The 18,168-nt window shown below is 48.3% G+C and overlaps 1 protein-coding gene across 10 annotated transcripts in view; it reads right to left on the bottom strand.

Moving 5' to 3' along the window:
* The window catches only part of APBB2 (amyloid beta precursor protein binding family B member 2), a 1,314,926-nt gene that overhangs the window by 339,153 nt on the left and 957,605 nt on the right, over positions 1–18,168 (bottom strand). For 7 of the 10 annotated variants that reach the window (XM_078678261.1, XM_078678265.1, XM_078678264.1 and 4 more), the window contains one exon: positions 16,559–16,767. In XM_078678261.1, the coding sequence (XP_078534387.1) occupies positions 16,559–16,767 (209 nt within the window). The remainder of the gene's footprint in view (positions 1–16,558; positions 16,768–18,168) is intronic. The other 3 variants (XM_078678262.1, XM_078678267.1, XM_078678268.1) reach the window with 1 other exon arrangement.

Raw genomic sequence — 18,168 nt, 5'->3', positions numbered from 1 at the left:
CCGACAGCTTCATCCATCGTGGGACAGCTCGCCTCTCCATCCTGGTCGCCGACAACGCCTCCTGGTCCGTGAGATCTGCAGAGCCAGCGTCGCCCACTCACCTAGTCGAGGTGACTACCATCCGGTGCCCTCCTGGTGCCCACTGACTACTGTGGCTAGTAGTCACGAACTTGGTCCCCTCTGCTTTCAGGTATCGTCCTTCTTCCAGATCCAGGCTTGGATCAACTCGAACAATCTTCACTGGTCGCCTGCCAGCATCTTTCTTCCAGGCTCCTGGTCCGGCAACGAGGATTCCCGACGTCTTTTGAGACCTATGCAGCTGCAGCCCCTGGGCTAGGTAACTTCGGCACTTCGGTGTCCCAGCATAGCCTCACTATCCAAGGGTCAGGATCCACTGTCGTTTTCTCCCTACCAGGTCGGGTTCGCCCGTGAACACTAACTTTAACTTTACTAGCTTCCATAGACTTTGTCCCGCATCCCGCGTGAGAGTGCACACTCTGCACCCGAGTCCCCTAGGTCTCCTAGAAGTAATCTAACGATTCTATAGTCAAGTCCTAGCGATTCCAAAGCCTATTAGTACTGTACTTACCTGCTAGTAATTTCGCATTCCACTTTTAGAGTATATGGTTTTTCGTGCCCCTCGGGCATTTGTATATACTGTGCTAACTTAAGTATTTTCGTAAGAGTTTTGTTGTGTGCCTAGCACCCTGTCCTCATAAAGAGTACAGGGTTGTTGTGATTCTAATAAATACACTGTTTATTTTCATAACACTTGTGTGGTGTCCTTTCACTGGGTGTTCAAGGGGTAATGTGATGGTAAAACAGCTGGCTTAACACGCCCTCTAGAGTCTTAGCCTTAGACTGCTCGTATCCATGCTACTAGGATAGCTGGTCTATAAGGTTGACTTACAACCAATCAATAAGGGTTGTTTGGACTGATATATAGTGATCACTAGAATAGTGAACACTGCACATCAGGCCAACTTCTCACAAAGGGGACATCAGATATTGATTTATAAAGTTTTAAGGCAAAATAGCGCCTTAAAAAAGACAAGCACTATGAAAAAACAGATCACGGTAGACAGGGATCGCGGCACAATTTCAAGCCGAACGTGATGGAGGGGAGGTCAGAAACACCAAGTGGGTTGTCCCAGTCAAAGGTTTTACCTTTCGACTTAGTCTTCAGCTGCTGAGAAAGCTTCTTCTGGTCAGTCATACAGCCCCTAGCTCCTTATAGTAGGCTTCTGGGCATCAGGTCTCTCTCCAGCTACATCAACTGCTGTCGAGTCTAGTCCTCATTAGTTAGAAGGACCCTCTTGGAGTCAGGAGTCCTTCTATTGTTGTGTGTCCCTGAAACAGGTAAACAGTAGGTCAACCACTTGACCCTTGGACAGCAGTTCCAGTCCCTGGGTGCCAGCAGGATTTAGGGGTCCTTGAGTCCTCCTTCTAGCAGAAGCCATTAGTGAGAAAACATAATTCTTCTTCCAGCAGGGCCTTCTTCAGATGGAGTTCTCACAATTCCATTCCCAGGAATGTTCTAAGAAAGAGGTGGTGGGAGAGTCAGATTTATCCTCTTTACGAGCCAGCAACTGGAGAACTTCTTCCACGGAATCTTAACCATTTTCTCACAGTCTTCCACCTCCTTTTGAAGAACCTCCTCTTTGCCTTACTGTAAAATTAACTAAGAGCCCCTGTTTTAAGATAGTGGGATCCAGATGCCACCAGACAGACCTATCTTCAGCTTCTTGGCCATTCTTCTACCTAACAGGGTCTAAACTGGTTGTCCTCCAACTGTACCTGGAGAAAAAACTGTCTAGGAGCATCCTGTGGGTAAAAGAAGCACACTTTGGCATTTCCTAGTCAAAAGAGGCAGTGCTGAAGTTGCCCTTTGTTCTGACAATTTTCCTGTCTACTTCCAGATAGCTAATCCCTGCTAAGTGGTCAGCAGTGAACACCCATAGGCCTTTCCTGCACCCAGAGCAATGCCATTGTCATTTGAGCGAGAGTGGTTACCTCTCCTAGACAAAGATGTGTATTCCAGGTATTTTAGCTCTGCAAGTGTGACAGGTAGCTGAACTGGTTTTCCTTCCTACTGGGAATGGGCTATCTAGGAAGGGGTCTTGGGAATAACCCAGAGAAGCTCGTCCTGCCACCACCAAGTAAAAAAAGGCAGTGCGAAACCTGCCCTTTTTCCGTCACCTGTCCGAGTTCATTTTAAAGTAGCTAATTCCTGCTAACTGGTCAACAATTAACATCCCTTGGTTTTTCCTGGGTGCAGAGGCAAGCCACTGTCCTCTGAGCCGCATGTATTAAGTTCCCTCAAGCAAGGATATTTATTCCAGCTATGGAGTTGTGGTATGGTCTTAAGCCAGTTCTGGCTCAGACAGCTGAAAGTGCATTTTTACAGTCAATTTCATACATAAGTTAACAAAAATCTGATTTCAGATTTTGAAACCAAAGCAGGGATTGACTTTGCAGCATTTTCCAGTCCGTTCCTACGTGGAGGTGGAAATATAGATTTTAATCCCACAAAGCCTTTAAGAGAAAAGTCTAGTCAGGCCTACAGAGTGAAATAGCATCGGCTTTTATTTCACTGTGAAGGCACATTAACCCCAATCAGTAATATTTCTATTTTTATATGTTAGCACAATGTCCTGAGGGTTTACAAGGCACACTTTAAGGGAGATTTATGAATATATTAAATAGGCTTTTCTCACATGGCAAAGGCAGATTTCCCCGTTATATGTCACTGTAGTGTACTTAAACTGCAGTCTTGCTAGAGCACACAGGTGCTCGTGGCAGAACTATGTGTGTTTGTCACATGGGTGCAGCCCACATATGACACTTAACTTTCCATGCCACTGGTTCATGATGGGCACAATTTACCAGTTAAATAGGGCAAACAGGAAGTTCCAATGTCTCATGCATGCTTTGGGGGGGAATCACAGGCACTTAACAATCAATGGTAATGTGCCCAGAACCCCATAGGCAGCATACATATGGTCCAAAAAATGCGAAAAAATATGGGGTGACCATGAGAAAAAAAAAGGCACATTTTCCTACAATCCTGCTATCATTTAAATACATGCGTCTATCTGCCTTTTGGGCAAAACCAATATGCAAGCAGCTTGCCCGATTTGGTCTTCAGAGAACACACATTTCTTTCTTGTTCCTATCATTCTTGCTAGTCAGACCCCAATATGATCAAGAATATATCTGTTGACATAAGGCATGAGATGAAATCGTAAGAAACTGAAGTAAAGTAGATGGGAAATGGAAGACACTATAAAATCAGCAACATAATCACACAAAGTTGGATTGCTGGATTCCATATGTGGGCAAATAAAGGCCACTGGAAACTGCAAACAACAATCTCAATGAACAGGCAGCACCAGAATTCAAGAAAATTATATCCTGGGATCTAGGCTAAAATAGGGAGGATCAGAGGGTTTACAGTATACAAACAGTTGTGAAAGCCAAGAGGGAAGCCACTATTGTAAAACCGGTGCAATGGAAAATAACACTACAATAAACTGGTATGCAAGGAGCATTGTTGTTGGTGTCCTTGTCTAGGTCTCATGACAGGAAGTTCTTGTGCGCCCTCTGCTCACCAATAAGGTCCAGTGCGTAGAAAAACAGGGAGATCTCTAGTGAATGAGAATGAAGAATAGTTCAGAGTGTTAAGAATATTAGAGGAGATTAGAGACCGAAAGGAGAGCAGTCACACCAGAAGGGCAGAGTAGAAATCCAACAGGGCAGCAAAAAGATACAGAGTCAGAGTGTAAAAAGTGTGAGAGATGGTGTTGAACTGCAACGTCAGCCTGGCCATACATGAGGGTGGACCCTGACGGTTACAAAATATCCTGAGTGGTAAAGGTGGAGGCTGGTTTTAGAAATGTGCCATTAAGAAGGTAATTTCAGTGAAATCAATCTGGCGAAATGGGAACCAGCCTGAAACTGAATTCAGCATGGCACCTTGATGGCACCTTGAAAGTGCATGTTCTTAGAGGAAGATCCCTAAATATGGAAGACATTTGTACTGTCAAGTCAAAAGCAATGGAGGCGTGTTGTACGTCTCGACGACTTCCAGGTAAATATTATGTTATAATGATCAATAAAGCACACTTGTACAAATGATTTTATGAGCACTAAGTAAAACAGACGATAAGACTCAGGAAAAGAGAGTTACATTCATAGTTCGTATGACCTTCTGGAATGCAAAATAAATCTCTGTGGACAAATCATTAGTGGCAAAGAGTTTCACATTGTATGGCTGTTGCCGAGAAGCGTGAGCAGCCAGCGTAGAATTTAACAACTTAATATTTTAGAGTTTTTATGAGGCAAATTTTCGTTTTGGGGCAGGAGCATAATTTAGGATTTGGGATACATGAACTGAGGTTCTTGCCCATAGAATGCCCAAAAGCGAATACAAAGTGACTTTAACTGTACCCTACTAATTGCTCATATATCTGTCTTCCTTTTTCCTGTTATCAGACTAAATAAATCGAACAAAGTAGGCTGTAGAATAACATCTAAAACGGATTGAACATCGAAGCATAAATGTCAGCAGAATTACGAATGATGAAAATAGTTGATGCTGATGTGAATGAAAATGTAAGGGGAAAAGAACAGGATGACTTCTACAATGGCTTGGGCCAGATGAATGTTCTTCTAGTCAGTAATAGTTCAATGAGAAACAAAAGGATAGGCCAGACACAAAATGATTTGACAGATTGCTCCACATGGAAAGATGTTACTACTTTTGGTAAGAAAGAGTCCCTGGTACAAAGCAGGGAAGTTGGTCAGGTAGGGAGGATCGGAAGACAGAGACTGCAATTCGTTCACCCTCCTGGCAGATGTGACTATCACTAAGAAGGCTGTTTTGATACTAAGCAGAGGGAGGGGGCAATTGTGCAAAGGTTCAAATGGAGAGCTCATTAGAAGGGTGGGATTTAAATAATTAGGGTTGGTCTGGCAGTCTCAGGAAGGCAGCCAGGGCCGAAAGGTACCCTTTGAGAGAGTTTGGTTTGCGTTACTCCCTGGACGGGATGACGACTCCAATTGCAATTGGAGACGTCATCCCGTCCAGGGAGTCACGCAAACCAAACATTGAACTCATACTCTAACTCAGGAGGATTTACCAATTAGCACCAACCACTAATCTAGCAAATGGAATAAAAAATGCATCTACAAGGTGTGCCAAGTCCTTTTCCATTTGGATCAAACCCTTTGAGGGTGCCTAGTGCAGAGCCCTGCTGAGCAATTGTCAAAATAAAAGGCAAAACTGGAGAAGAGGAAGCAGAAAGAGGATCAATAGACCTTTCTGTACAATATTTTACAAATTTGTTCCACCGGCAGGCATGTACGGTCTTGGCGGAAGGTTGCCTGGCCGCCAAAATAACATTGCAAACTTCGGAAGGAAGGTTGAATGCTATCAACTCCCACGACTCATTCTCCACGCAAGAAAGGGTAGAGTTGACAGGTTCGGGTGGAGGACCCTCTCCTGCAACAGAAGATCCTCCCAAAGGGGCAGCCTGATCGGAGGATCGATGCTCAGTTGGAAAAGCTCGGGATACCACACTCTCCGTGCCCAGTCCAGAAACACAAGAATGACTTGGGCCCGGTGGCTCCTGATGTTCTTGAGCACTCTTGACAGGCGTGGTATGGGTGGAAAGGCATATAGGAGGCCTGAGCTCCACTTGGGATGAAAAGCATCTCCGAGCGAGGGTCGTCATGGAAAATCCAGCGTGCAAAACTGCTGACATTGCACGTTTTTGGCAGAGGCGAATAAATTAAACCAATGCTCTCCCCACTGTTGAAAGAGACATTGCGCCACCTCCAGGTGGAGACGCCATTCATGATCTGCTAGGCATCGATGACTGAGTCATCATCCCTAGCGTTCAAAGAACCTGGCAGGTGTTGAACCACCAGGGATATGCCCTGCTGTTCCAGCCATGTCAATAGATGCAGGGCCTCTTGACAATGCAACCTCACCCTGCCTTGTTTGTTGCAGTACCACATAAACATGAATACTTGAACCAGCTTTCCCCTGACTGAAGAAATGAAGGCTTTCAGTGCAAAGCAAATTGTGTATTTCCCTCTGAGATCTGGACCATGTTGGAGAGATTCCCCTGATGCTGCGCCCACTGGAATTCAAGCCCCACTAAAGAACCTTGTTGGAAAGGCGATCCCAGGTGAGACAGAAGATGTCTGACTGCCCGCCCCGAGACTCACCTCTCTCTATGGAATAGGCCGAGCGCCGTAGGGAGGCCTCCTTGGCGAGGCTCCTCTCCTACAATCGTACCAGCTGAGCAATCACACTACTACAGACGGACACCACACGACGGAATATTCACAAGTCTCTTTATATAAGGAATGAGGGCACGTTCTTAGCAGGTTAGCAGGCAGGGATCGAGGGATCCATAAAGTCGTGGTTTCGGGACTAATGGGGTAGCGGGACAGTCTTGGCAACAACTAGTGCGTGGATAGTTCAAGGGGTCAGGCCGCGACAGCGTCAGCAGGGCCTCGAAGGTGGTTCAGCTTGGTCAGGCCGCGACAGCGTCAGCAGGGCCTCGAAGGTGGTTCAGCTTGGTCAGGCCGCGACAGCGTCAGCAGGGCCTCGAAGATGGTTCAGCTCGGTCAGGCCGCGACAGCGTCAGCAGGGCCTCGAAGATGGTTCAGCTCGGTCAGGCCGCGACAGCGTCAGCAGGGCCTCGAAGATGGTTCAGCTCGGTCAGGCCGCGACAGCGTCAGCAGGGCCTCGATGGTGGTTCCGGTGCACGAGTTCGGATCAGGATCAGCCGCGACAAGGTCAGCAGGGCGACGACTCCAAGATACAACTGGAGTCCTAATCCAGGGCTGGCCCAGATATAGGACTGGAGTCCTTTGATGTCCGGACCCTCGCGCCTGGGGGTCCGAGGAGCCGGGATGAAGGTGTCCAGACACCCAGCAGGGAGGTGGAGCCAGGGCCCAGGGAGGCTGGAGGGCGATCGACACCAGGCGTCCGGGGATGGCTGGAGGCCCATCGAAACTCCCCTCCTCCGGGATCCGCCAAGTGGCCACTCTACCACCTGGGAGGATCTTGGTGCCTCGATGTCGGGGCTTCGCTGGGGCCGGGGCCAGGGGTGGCTGCGGCCACGTGCTCGGGACGTGATGGGCCCAAGATGGAGTCGGGCCGGAAATGGTGGCCTGGCATGGTCGCCAGACCGGCAGTGTTGGCGAGCAGGGTCCGCTGGGGTCCCAGGGGGGAAAGCTGTGGGTTGCCAGGGGGGCTGCTCTCGTCGATGGTTCGTGTTCAGGGGGATCGACGGCGGGTCGACGGAGGCCGATGTCGTCCCGGGCCCGCCATGCGGGAGGGGTAGGACCACGCCACGAGGCCGGGTCCTACAAACCTGCATCAGTTATCTAGCATGCATCACTAGCACCGAGTCACTTCCACCATAATACATGATAGCGGCTGAAACAGTGGTATCAGCCTGAATATCCTGCGCTCACCATTCGGGAGGATAGGCCCTATACTGCACTGTGTCCACAACAGTTCAGATGAAAAGAAGTGTGTGAGAGGGAGTCTGGTGTGATTTTGGCAAACTGATCGTGAACTCCATCGAATGCAGGAGGTACGCCATAGTCTGGAGGTGGGAGACGACAGCATGAGGCGAGCCCGCCTTCAACAGTCTGTCGTCGAGCTAAGCGAAGACTGACACCTCTGATCTGCACAGATGAGCTGCAACCACCGCCATCACCTTAGTGAACACCTGATGGGCACTAGTAAGACCAAAGAAGAGTACGGTGAACTGAAATTGCTCGTGGCTTATATTAAACCGCAGGAGCGCCGATGAGCAGGCAGCACAAGAAGCCGGTCGTAAGTTGGAGGCATCAAAGGAGAGGGAGTAATTTCAAAGGGGAGAGAGTAGACCCTTCAGACCATTTGTAGAACCCACCCATCTGAAGTGATGTTCTGCCAGTGATAACTGATCCTGTCACCTACTGACCGCCTATGATCTGGAAGGGCCGGACTAGGAAGGTGTGGAGGCTGAGGCTGCAGGGGGAGATGGATTGACCAGAGCTCTGGCTGCTTGACCCACGGGGTTGGAATGAGCCTACCCCACGGCCGAGCAGAGCTTGCTGAGTGGTGCAGTCTTCTGGCTGCGATATGGCTGGCGCAGCTAAAAGCCCCTTCCATAGCCACGAAAGGGGCGAAAGGCAGGCGGGTGATGTGCGGCCACTGAGAGGCCCATGGCCTTGGCCACAGCGCGTGAGTCCTTAAAGCGCTCCAGTGCAATGTCTGTCTTGTCTCCAAAGAGACAAGAACCATCAAAGGGGATGTCCACGAGAGAGGCCTGGACATCCCCTGAAAAGCCAGAAGTCCTCAACCAGGAATGCCGTTGATCAACCACAGTCGATTAAATCGATTTGCCCAGCATGTCGAGGCCACAACGAATGTCGAATTTCGCCCCATCTCTCCTGTCTGATAGTGCCTGGGAGAGTTTGGCCCAGGCCTCTTTCAGGACCAGTGGCAGCACCTGCACAACCGTTTTCAATAGGGAGGAATGGCCCAATAAGCACGCAGAGTTCACTGACCGCAAGGCTGACGGAAGAACATTTTTTCTTACCCCAACTGTCCAGCCTAATAGATTCCCTGTCCGGGGGTGCGGAAGGGAACGAGCTGTGGTAAGTAGAGACTTGGACCATCAATCTCTCGGGGGTAGCGTGGTTGTTGAGGAAATTTGGGTTGCCCGGTGCAGGGTGATGGCAATAGGCGATTGCCCTATTCAGAGGAGCTGGGATTGGACCAGATTCCTAGAAGGACATTTGTTAACACCTTGCTGAAGGGCAGCAAGGGTTCCGAGGAAGGACACCTGGCTGCATGTCCTCTGTCAAGACATTCATCTTGACTGCCATGGAAGGGAGCTGAAGGTCCAGGATCTCAGCTACCCTTCGCACCACCATGGCTTATGATGCTCCCACCTCCACAGCCACCGTAGGGGGAGAAAGCAGAGCAGAATCTGTAGAGGTATCCAGTCAATTGGCCTCTCCCAATTTCTTATTACAGTCCATGCACTGATAAGGCTGGTCCTATAAACAGTTCAGCAACCCCTCCTAATCTTCTTCCTTCTTAGCCCTTCAGAATAAGGCTGAGGAACGGACTTAGCACCTAAGGGGCCTGTCGGCGCTGTCATCTGGGAGGAGAATTGGGTTGGTGCCGCCAGAGGGTGCCTGCAGCATTGGGAGTCTCGGTATCAGGGACGAGGAAGGTCACAATGGCATGACCGGCATCTGTCGTAATTTATCGTCGGATCAATTGAGGGGGGGTGGGAGGGATTTGGGTTATTGGCATCAGGTCTGGGGCCACCGGCGCGGATCCTGATGGCGCCCCCTCTGAGCCTCCTGGGCCCTAAGGTGAGCCAGTAGGGTCAGACCACCCAAATATGAGGTGCATGGTGTCATAAAATTATGTGAGCTGGGTGGGGGTCGATCCGGCTCCCGGAAAGGTGGGGGTATACGGAGCCAACCAAGGCACAGGGTTAGAGGAACGGTTCCAGAATGCCCAGACGCCTCCATTGCATCGGCCGATGGTTTGGGAGAAGTCGAAGCATACTTCGACTTCTTGTGTATTTTGCGCTTCTTACCTGACTGACTCGACGACTTCAACTGGCAAAACGAAGACATTGGACTCACAGAGCAGTGCCTGGACCTTCCTCTCGACCGAAACCTCTGAGGAGAATGACGAGTTACCAAGCACTGGGCTGCAAGCAGCTTAAGGGACCACTCCCTCAAAGCTTTCGGAGCCATGGCCCGGCAGTCGGAGCACGACTGATTTGTGGGCGCGCTCGAAGCACCAGAGACAAACTAAGTGTGGGCCCGTCATCGACATGGCGCGGTAACAGGCGCTGCACGGCTTGAACCCAGACGTCTTCTCGGACACGTTAGGAAAACCCTACACACTAAACAAGCATTTGCAATGCAATAGGTTTCGCATTATTAAAGTTAGAGCTTTTGGCATTGTAAATGGCAATGCCTTTTATTTATGTTTTTGTTTTTAAACATTTACAATGCTAATAGCTTAGCCCCTTCGCTGCGGGGGTAAGAGCTGTCAGCATGACCGTCAATCACAGAGAGTATCAAAGAGAGCAGCACTCGACAGAAAGTTAGTTTCGGTACCTGCAGGTCTGTGGACTGATGCTGGGGAATAAAATATAATGTGCACTGTTTGTTTTAAATAGTTTCTTGTGCATGCATTTAGCAAGAATTACCTTTCAAGTTATATTGGCAAACAACTCTAATGCAGGTTACGATTTTCAATGCCATAGTGCTTCAGGATTGTGAATGTAAAAGCAGAGGAGGTAATAAAATGTAATACAGATCTTGCTTTACATTAATTTATGAAACAGTCACCGTATTTGGGATTTCTATTCTGGGAAAACAGCAACCTTTCCTTTGCAAAGTAATAGGTTTGCACATCTTACTATGCACGTCACCATATCAACTTAAGAAAAAATGATCTTGCCATCAAATGCCTGCTGAAGAGTCCACTGTACACCGCTCGTAAGTATGGTCTTAAACTATTTCTGGAGTTTTGTGTTGTATATTTGCAGGGAGATTCTGGTGTACAGATGGCTGAAGGCAGGCTGTAGCCACCGCGGGTCGTGGCAATTCAAGTTGGCCTCCAGGCCGCAATGTCTGTGGCCTACAGCTGGCTGAAGGCTGCGTGAGGCTTGAGCCTTGGTAATTCAAGTTGGCCCCCAGGCCTGCCTGCAGTGAAAGCCCATAGCTGCCAAGGTTTCAGATTTGTACGAGTGACATTTTTATAATTTCAGTGTAATTATGAGTGACATTTAAAACGACTATTAGTGACACTTTGTCCCGAGGGGGGCTTCTCAGGTCGGGTAGTACTGTTGTAAATATGTATATTAAGCTTGGTTAAGAAACTCGCTTTAACTAGCAGGTTTTTTTGGCATTCCATTCAGACGGTGCATTTAGAAAAGATTCATTTCTCGTGGCTGGCTCTCTTCCTTTTATCACCCCTTTTTTCCAAAAGATAAAAAGTCCAGAAGTGCGGAAAGTGGTGCGCGCGTGAAAGTCTTCCAGAGGAGCCGGGCGCCGCCACAGCCGCGGCATGTTTACCACACGCAGACATGCAAACACATACACACATACAACAAAATTACACACGGGCGCCCACACGAAGTACATGCCGCGCTCTGGTCAATTTGGGAAGTGTGAAATTGGATTGGACTGGACTTTGCTTTGGTGAAAGTTATCGATACTGGCTGACGTATAACGTGCTGATCGACGCGTGCTGGGGAGGGGGAGGGTGGGTTGTGCAATTCAATTAAACAGCTGGGGCTTTTGAGGGTTGAGCTGAGAGGAATGTAAATAAATAAATAAAGTTGGTGAGCTGCTTTTTTGCATGGTGTTCTTGCGCACGTGAAAGTCTTCCAGAGGAGCCGGGCGCCGCCGCGGCATGTTTACCACACGCAGACATGCAAACACATACACACATACAACAAAATTACACACGGGCGCCCACACGAAGTACATGCCGCGCTCTGGTCAATTTGGGAAGTGTGAAATTGGATTGGACTTGACTTTGCTTTGGTGAAAGTTATCGATACTGGCTGACGTATAACGTGCTGATCGACGCGTGCTGGGGAGGGGGAGGGTGGGTTGTGCAATTCAATTAAACAGCTGGGGCTTTTGAGGGTTGAGCTGAGAGGAATGTAAATAAATAAATAAAGTTGGCGAGCTGCTTTTTTGCATGGTGTTCTTGTGCAGCCGGCTCAGGGAGAGCCCATGAAGACAGGAAGAATGTATTAGCGTGCTTCACAAGCACCGATTCTTACAAATATGTGCACAAGTCCTATATGAGCTCCAGTTGCATTACAGACAAACACGTTAACTTTCAGGTGCGGAGAGATTAAAGTGATTTGCCCAAAATCACAGAATGTTAATCCTGCCACGTCGCCAAGACTCGAATATGGTCGCGCGGAGGGTACGGGGGGGCTGGTTGCGTGTGGGGGCCGAGGGAGAATAAAATGTGAAAACTTACCTGACCGCCTCTGCTCCTGGTCTCGGTCGCCTCTTCAGGAACAGCATTGCACTGGAGTGGCAACCCCACAGACAATCCTGGCGCTGCTGCAGCACCCGGCATCCTGCGCATGCTCTTACTGATACGCATGCGCACAAACGAGGGGGAAGATCAGCCAGATGGGAAGATTGAAACTACGGTACACCGGGATTCCCGAGGAAACGCTGTGCCCGCCTCCCTGCTCTGGGCCGCGCTGCCATTGGCGGACCCCTGAGGCAGGAAGCCAGGCAACGGGAGAGAAGACGTGGGCCGGGCCAGAAGAAAGAAGGAAGTCCCGCCTGCTGCTGGGCTATGATTGGCTGCCCGCCGGGATGGAGCAAAGAAGCCGAGTCCTCCCACGGCCCGGGGCTCCCGTGAGTTAGGGAGAGCCCCGGGGCCGCCCCAGAGAAGAGAAATCCTGCGTAGCCGGTGAGTGGGGTCCGGTGCTGGTGTGTGTGTGTGTGTGTATGTGTGCGATGGCGGCGGCGGCGGGGGGAGGGGGGTCTTTGTATGTGTGCGTGCGTGTGTGTGTGTAGGTGCGCTGGTGTGTGTGGGGGGGGTCTCTGTGTGTGCGTGTAGGTGCGCTAGTGTGTGTGTAGGTGCGGCGGCGACGGGGGGGGGTGTGCCTGTGTATGCGTGTGGCTGTGTATGCGTGTGGCTGTGATGTGCGCATGTGTGAGTGTGGGTGCGCGTGCACGCAGTGTAATCCAGCCGAAGAGAAGCGCGTGGCAGTTTCTTGTCCTTCATTCCCCCGAGTCAGCTAGCTATAAGTCTCCACCTGGACGCATCCTTCGGATGCGAATTCCAGGCTCGACCTAAAAAGGGTTCCACAAAATGTCGAAAAAAAGCCAGTCTAATTGACAGAGGGTAGGTCTATTCACGGATCTGCACTGGAATGGATAGAAAAGAAAGGACATCAGTGTGCCGAGGTGGTGCCTATATAGGTGGCAGGGACACCACAATGGTGCAGACGAGGCCTACGACATCACAATGAACCAAATGACGCCACCTACCGGCGCGCATAGGTATTTCTCAAAGAAAAATCTTCTGGATCCAGTCTGAAACCTGGGCAATTGACAGTAAGGAATTTGCAGCTACATTTTTCTATCAGATACGATTTTTGTGATCTGTTTGAGTTCAAGGTACAGAGGATGACAAAAAGCAGCACTATTAAATGTACAGTGTTTGTGGAGGCAGCCTAGAACTTTGATGGAATCCAGGAACTGTCAGTTTTTATTCACAAAATCAATTTATTTTCTAAAAAAGAGGGAGATGGAGTGTAGGAGATGCAGCAGAATGAAGATTGCTAGAAAGACTGTCTGATCAGGTAGGTCCAGAACTTCAAGACTCAACAGCATCTCTATTCTCTGTACTGCAGTTCATGATCTTCTACAATCATAGTTTTTTTTAATGCTAAAGCATACTTTACCAGCAGATTACTCACCTTATGAATTATCCTTCCACAATAAAGATTGGTCCGTAAAAAACATTTCCCCTCACTATTTCTCCAGCGGCCCCAAGTGGTGCTACCCCACCTTTGGACATTAGAACACTTCAGTATATTAGGCACCAACTGATATAAACACACACACACACACACACACACACACACATATATATATATATATGTATTTACACATATATATATGTATTTACACACATATATATACATATATATGTATTTACACACATGATATATATATGAAACCCAGAAGTCTAAAGTTAAAAAGAGTGGACTACTACAACAACTTCGTATTTGCCTATAGACATTTCACAATGACTTATTTGTTCCTATCAACACCAAACTCTTCACAAAAGTGTTACTAGGACAATAGCTATGCAGGGTTTGGATAAAGCAGGCATGGACAACAGATGAGGCTTGGAAAGGCTGTTCCACAATCAATTAAAAACAACAGTAAAAAATGAATTTTGTTTCATAAGTAGATATATGCCAGCTCGGCCGGATTGCACGAGGGGAAAAAGCCTGAACCTTATTTTATCTGTGAACGTATTTTGAATTCACGTTTTGGTCAAACACATTGCTTTTCATTTGAACCGGTATTTTATTTATACCTTTTAATTAAGAGGATTTCGTTTTTAGGTCTCGCCCTGGAATGAGCATCCAAAGGATGCGTCCAGGGTCGGAGACGTATAGTTAGCTGTCTCGAGGGAAGGAAGGACGAGAAGGTGTACGAGCTTTGCTTGCATTTCACTGCCTGCACGCGCACCGCCACTCACGCATGCGCACATACACAGCCACACCGCCACTCACGCATGCGCACATACACATCCATACACAGGCACACACACCCCCGTCGCCGCCGCACCTACACGCATACACAGAGACCCCTCCACACACACCAGCCCCTCTCCTCCCGGCTCCACTCACCGGTGTCTGGCAGGCGCTCCCCAGGTCTCCAGGCTCCTTCCCTTCCTCCGCAGCTGCAGGCTCTCCCCACATCACGCGGGACTCTCTCTCCACATGGGAGCTCCGCCTCCTCAGTGCGCCCGCTTCGCCCCGCGGGTCTTCACCCGGTCCCCCATCTCGGGACCGGGACTTTAAGGGAAACAGTATCCAGGGCTCCTTCCTGGTCACGGGAGCCCCGGGGCCGCAATGCTCACGCCACTTCCTGCTGCCGGCTCCTCTTCCTGGTTGCACGTCAGGTCCCGGGCCAGCAGCCAATCAGAGCGCGGCCCGGGAAAGACGTCACAGAGGTGTCCCGCAGTACCGCCCCCGGCCTGCCTGTAACGAGGATGTTTTGCGGTATTTATTTATTTATTTAATTTTGCATTTTTATATAGCGCAGACTTTACCCGAAGGCGGTATTTATTTATGTATGTATTTATGCATTTTTATATAGCGCGGACTTTACCCGAAGGCGTCGGAGGCTTCAAACAGGAACACACAACATGGCTTTACCCTTGCTCCCACAGCAAAAGTTCTCAAACTCCTGCAATGAGACATCTCCATTCACCCGATATGTGGGAGATAGCGAGTGTCGCTTCAAGCATGTCACAGAGAAGATAGTGCACATATACATAGTTCCTATTCCTTTGGCTCAGGTACCCTCGCCTTATGCTAACTCTCATTCGTTATTCCGGTGCTCCTCTCTAGGGGTTGAGGGCACACAGAGTCCCCGCCCTACCTAAGCAACACAATTGGGGGCCAACTCAGATAGGCCATGTTTTACTAAATGGCTTTGGTTTGGAATACACACTGAATATCATTGAGCATTACAAACACCCTGACAGGTAGTCGAATGATGCCCAAACTGAAATTCAAGCTCCAATTCAGTAATTTGAAGAACTACACTGAACTGGACCAAAACAGACTTTTGGTGCTTTCTGGACTGCAGGTGCATTCTGCATGTTTACCCAGACTTTGTCTCAACCTTAAGCTCCTCATGTGACCCTGCTGATGACTGCTGGAAGTACTGCCTGAGAGGAGAACCCCCCCCCGCAAACTGCCCTGCAAGCCAAGTAAACAAACAAAGGCAACATGAGCCACAGAGAGAGCTGGAAGGCTTCCAGAGACGCTCAAGAACAGTAAAAATAATAAAATCCAGGTGAGCTTGCACATAGAATGGGAGTCTCTGTAGGCGCGCTCAAAATCGAGCTTCGTAGAGATCTTTTGTTTAAGTAGGGTACCCTCTTTCTTCATCAACCCCATGATTCACTAGCCTCCGTCAAGCGCAAGCAAAGATCGCTACCAGCCTTGGTCCTGAAAATGCACCCTTCGAGCCATCATTAAAAGACTGCATGACCCTGCGTTCCTGTGCAAATATCAAACAGCCACCACCTCCACCACTTACCTAGATCCCATGAAGTCCGAGAACTAGTCCCACTATGTGAACTCTAGGTCTAGCTTGGTCAGTATTACAAAATGTTGTTTGAGCTGGAGCCACTCCAAAAACACACCAGATTCCAGAAACCAGGATTGTTGACTCGATGTGATTAGCACCTTCAGGGGCAGAGCTACACAATCCTAGTGTCTCTAACAGGAAGGCAGCCAGGTTCACAACACATATTGCATTGCAAATGCTATAGGTGTCACATTTGTGAAAGTTAAAACTATTGGCATTGTAAATGACAAAGCTATTACTTTAGCTATTACTATAGCTATTTTCACAACCAACACATAAATAAAAAAAATGTAATTCGCAATACCAATGGCTCAAACTTTCCTAATGCGAGACCTATTGCATTGCAAATGCTTGTTTAGTATATAGTCAAACATGAAAAAGATATATGCCAGCTTGGCCAGATGGGCAGAGTAGAGAAAGGATATGAACAAAAAAAGAAGAGTTAAGCAAATGAGTAGAGTTAGGTAAATGTCAGAAAACGTGGAGATACAAGGAAGATCACTAGTGAGTAATACACCTGGTCGGTTAAGATGAAATAGGTCAAAAACAAATAAGTTACACTCAACAATGGAGATAGTTAGCTAAAAATCAGTGCAGTTATGTATCACTCCAGTAAAATAGATCATACCTCACTTTCCGGGGAGGGCGATGAGTTTCCAGAACTTAGCGATCCTTTTCTGGACCCATGGGAATCTGCTAATATCGAAATGGGACGTTCCCACTGTGTTGCTCCCGTTGGTACGTGCCAGTAGTAAATTCCAGCAATGTCATTGATTTTTTTCCAGCCTGGGGGCAAATCGGGGTCGTTTTGAAATGAGTGGTCATTCCATAGATCTGCTGAAAAAGAGAAAATAGAAACTTTGTAAGATTTAAATGAAAGAAATGCATTGTTATGCGGTTGCAGAGTGCTTTCGTTGATTAAACGATGATTCTGTTAAAAGTCAATATCATGCTCTCAAAATGCTTGCTTACAAAGCTACCTGTATACCTTAATTTCCATTAGCCCTGCCAAGTACCACGCATCAAGCGCTAGACTAACGCATTTCAGTGCGGTGAGCGCATCGCCAGTGAGCGCATCACCGCAATGAAAAAGCGCCTCCTAAGCTGCCAGGAGTGCTACTAATAACTATAATAAAGCACTGAAACTGGAGTGGGGGCTGGGCAGACTCTACAGCTCTAGCAGCTGCTACTCTGGTTACAATGTAACAATATAGGAATCATTCACCCAGCATATTTCGATACATTCACTGCTGAGTCTGAATGCCCAACAGCTACTATGAAAACAATCATCCTAGGGGTGAGGTTTGTGACACACACAACAGGCAGACGTGACGTCATGCCCTGCTGCCCCCGCGGCAGCACGTCGAGCGACCAGTTAAGGAATAACATTTGCCAGGCAGCGGCCGCAGTGGCAATGGCAGCGCTGCTTGTTACGTACTGTGTAGTACCACGGTAAATTTTAAGAATGATCCCGCAACTGGAGGGAACCATCGGGCTGCTGGCGGCTGAGTGACTGGTTCAGCAGCTTAGAGCACAAGTCCAGCAGCTGCTGAGCTAGGCTCAGAATCATGCCCGGACTGGCGTTTGCCAAGGGCGCAGTCGCTGTGGCAACAAGGTGGCCAGTTACAAATTGCCTTAACAAGAAAAGCAATTAAAGGAGTGCTCTAGTTGAGCTACAAATTTGCTTAATTATAGAACTAGTGTGTGGTGACCACACTGGTGCCGGTCCAACTTTCAGCGCAGCCGGCAGCGGCGTCACTTAGTTAAAAGCCTGGTGTTTGTAGTAGCACTGTGACAGCAGCAGCCTGCTGGAGGGATCTGGTGCTGCGGGGCTGGTCAGCAAGTAATGGCACCTGACTGGGCAGACACCATTCAGATGTGTTCAGTAACCATTTTTATTAGGGTTGACTACGCAGTACTATAGTTAAGTCTAATACAGCATCCTGGCTGGCTGTAACATGTACGCCCGACACTCCTGATTTTGGGTGTTTTGCAATAGTTTAAAGATCTTAGAGTTTTTCATTGCTGAAATGGTTGTAATTTCTGATATTTATATTTTCCCTCGTCTTCGTTGCTTGAGAGAAAGTGTCACTCCTAGTCATTAAAATGTCACTCATAATTACACTTAAATTATGAAAATGTTACACAAAGGAATCTGAAACCTTGGCAGATATTTTCCAATCACCTGAAACCTTAGTCAACGGAGGACTTTAACAGTTTTGATCTGTCAATCCTTAA

This window comes from Lissotriton helveticus, chromosome 2_2 (assembly GCF_964261635.1).
Source record: "Lissotriton helveticus chromosome 2_2, aLisHel1.1, whole genome shotgun sequence".
NCBI lineage: Eukaryota > Metazoa > Chordata > Amphibia > Caudata > Salamandridae > Lissotriton > Lissotriton helveticus.
This window is presented reverse-complemented; position numbering and strand designations above follow the sequence as displayed.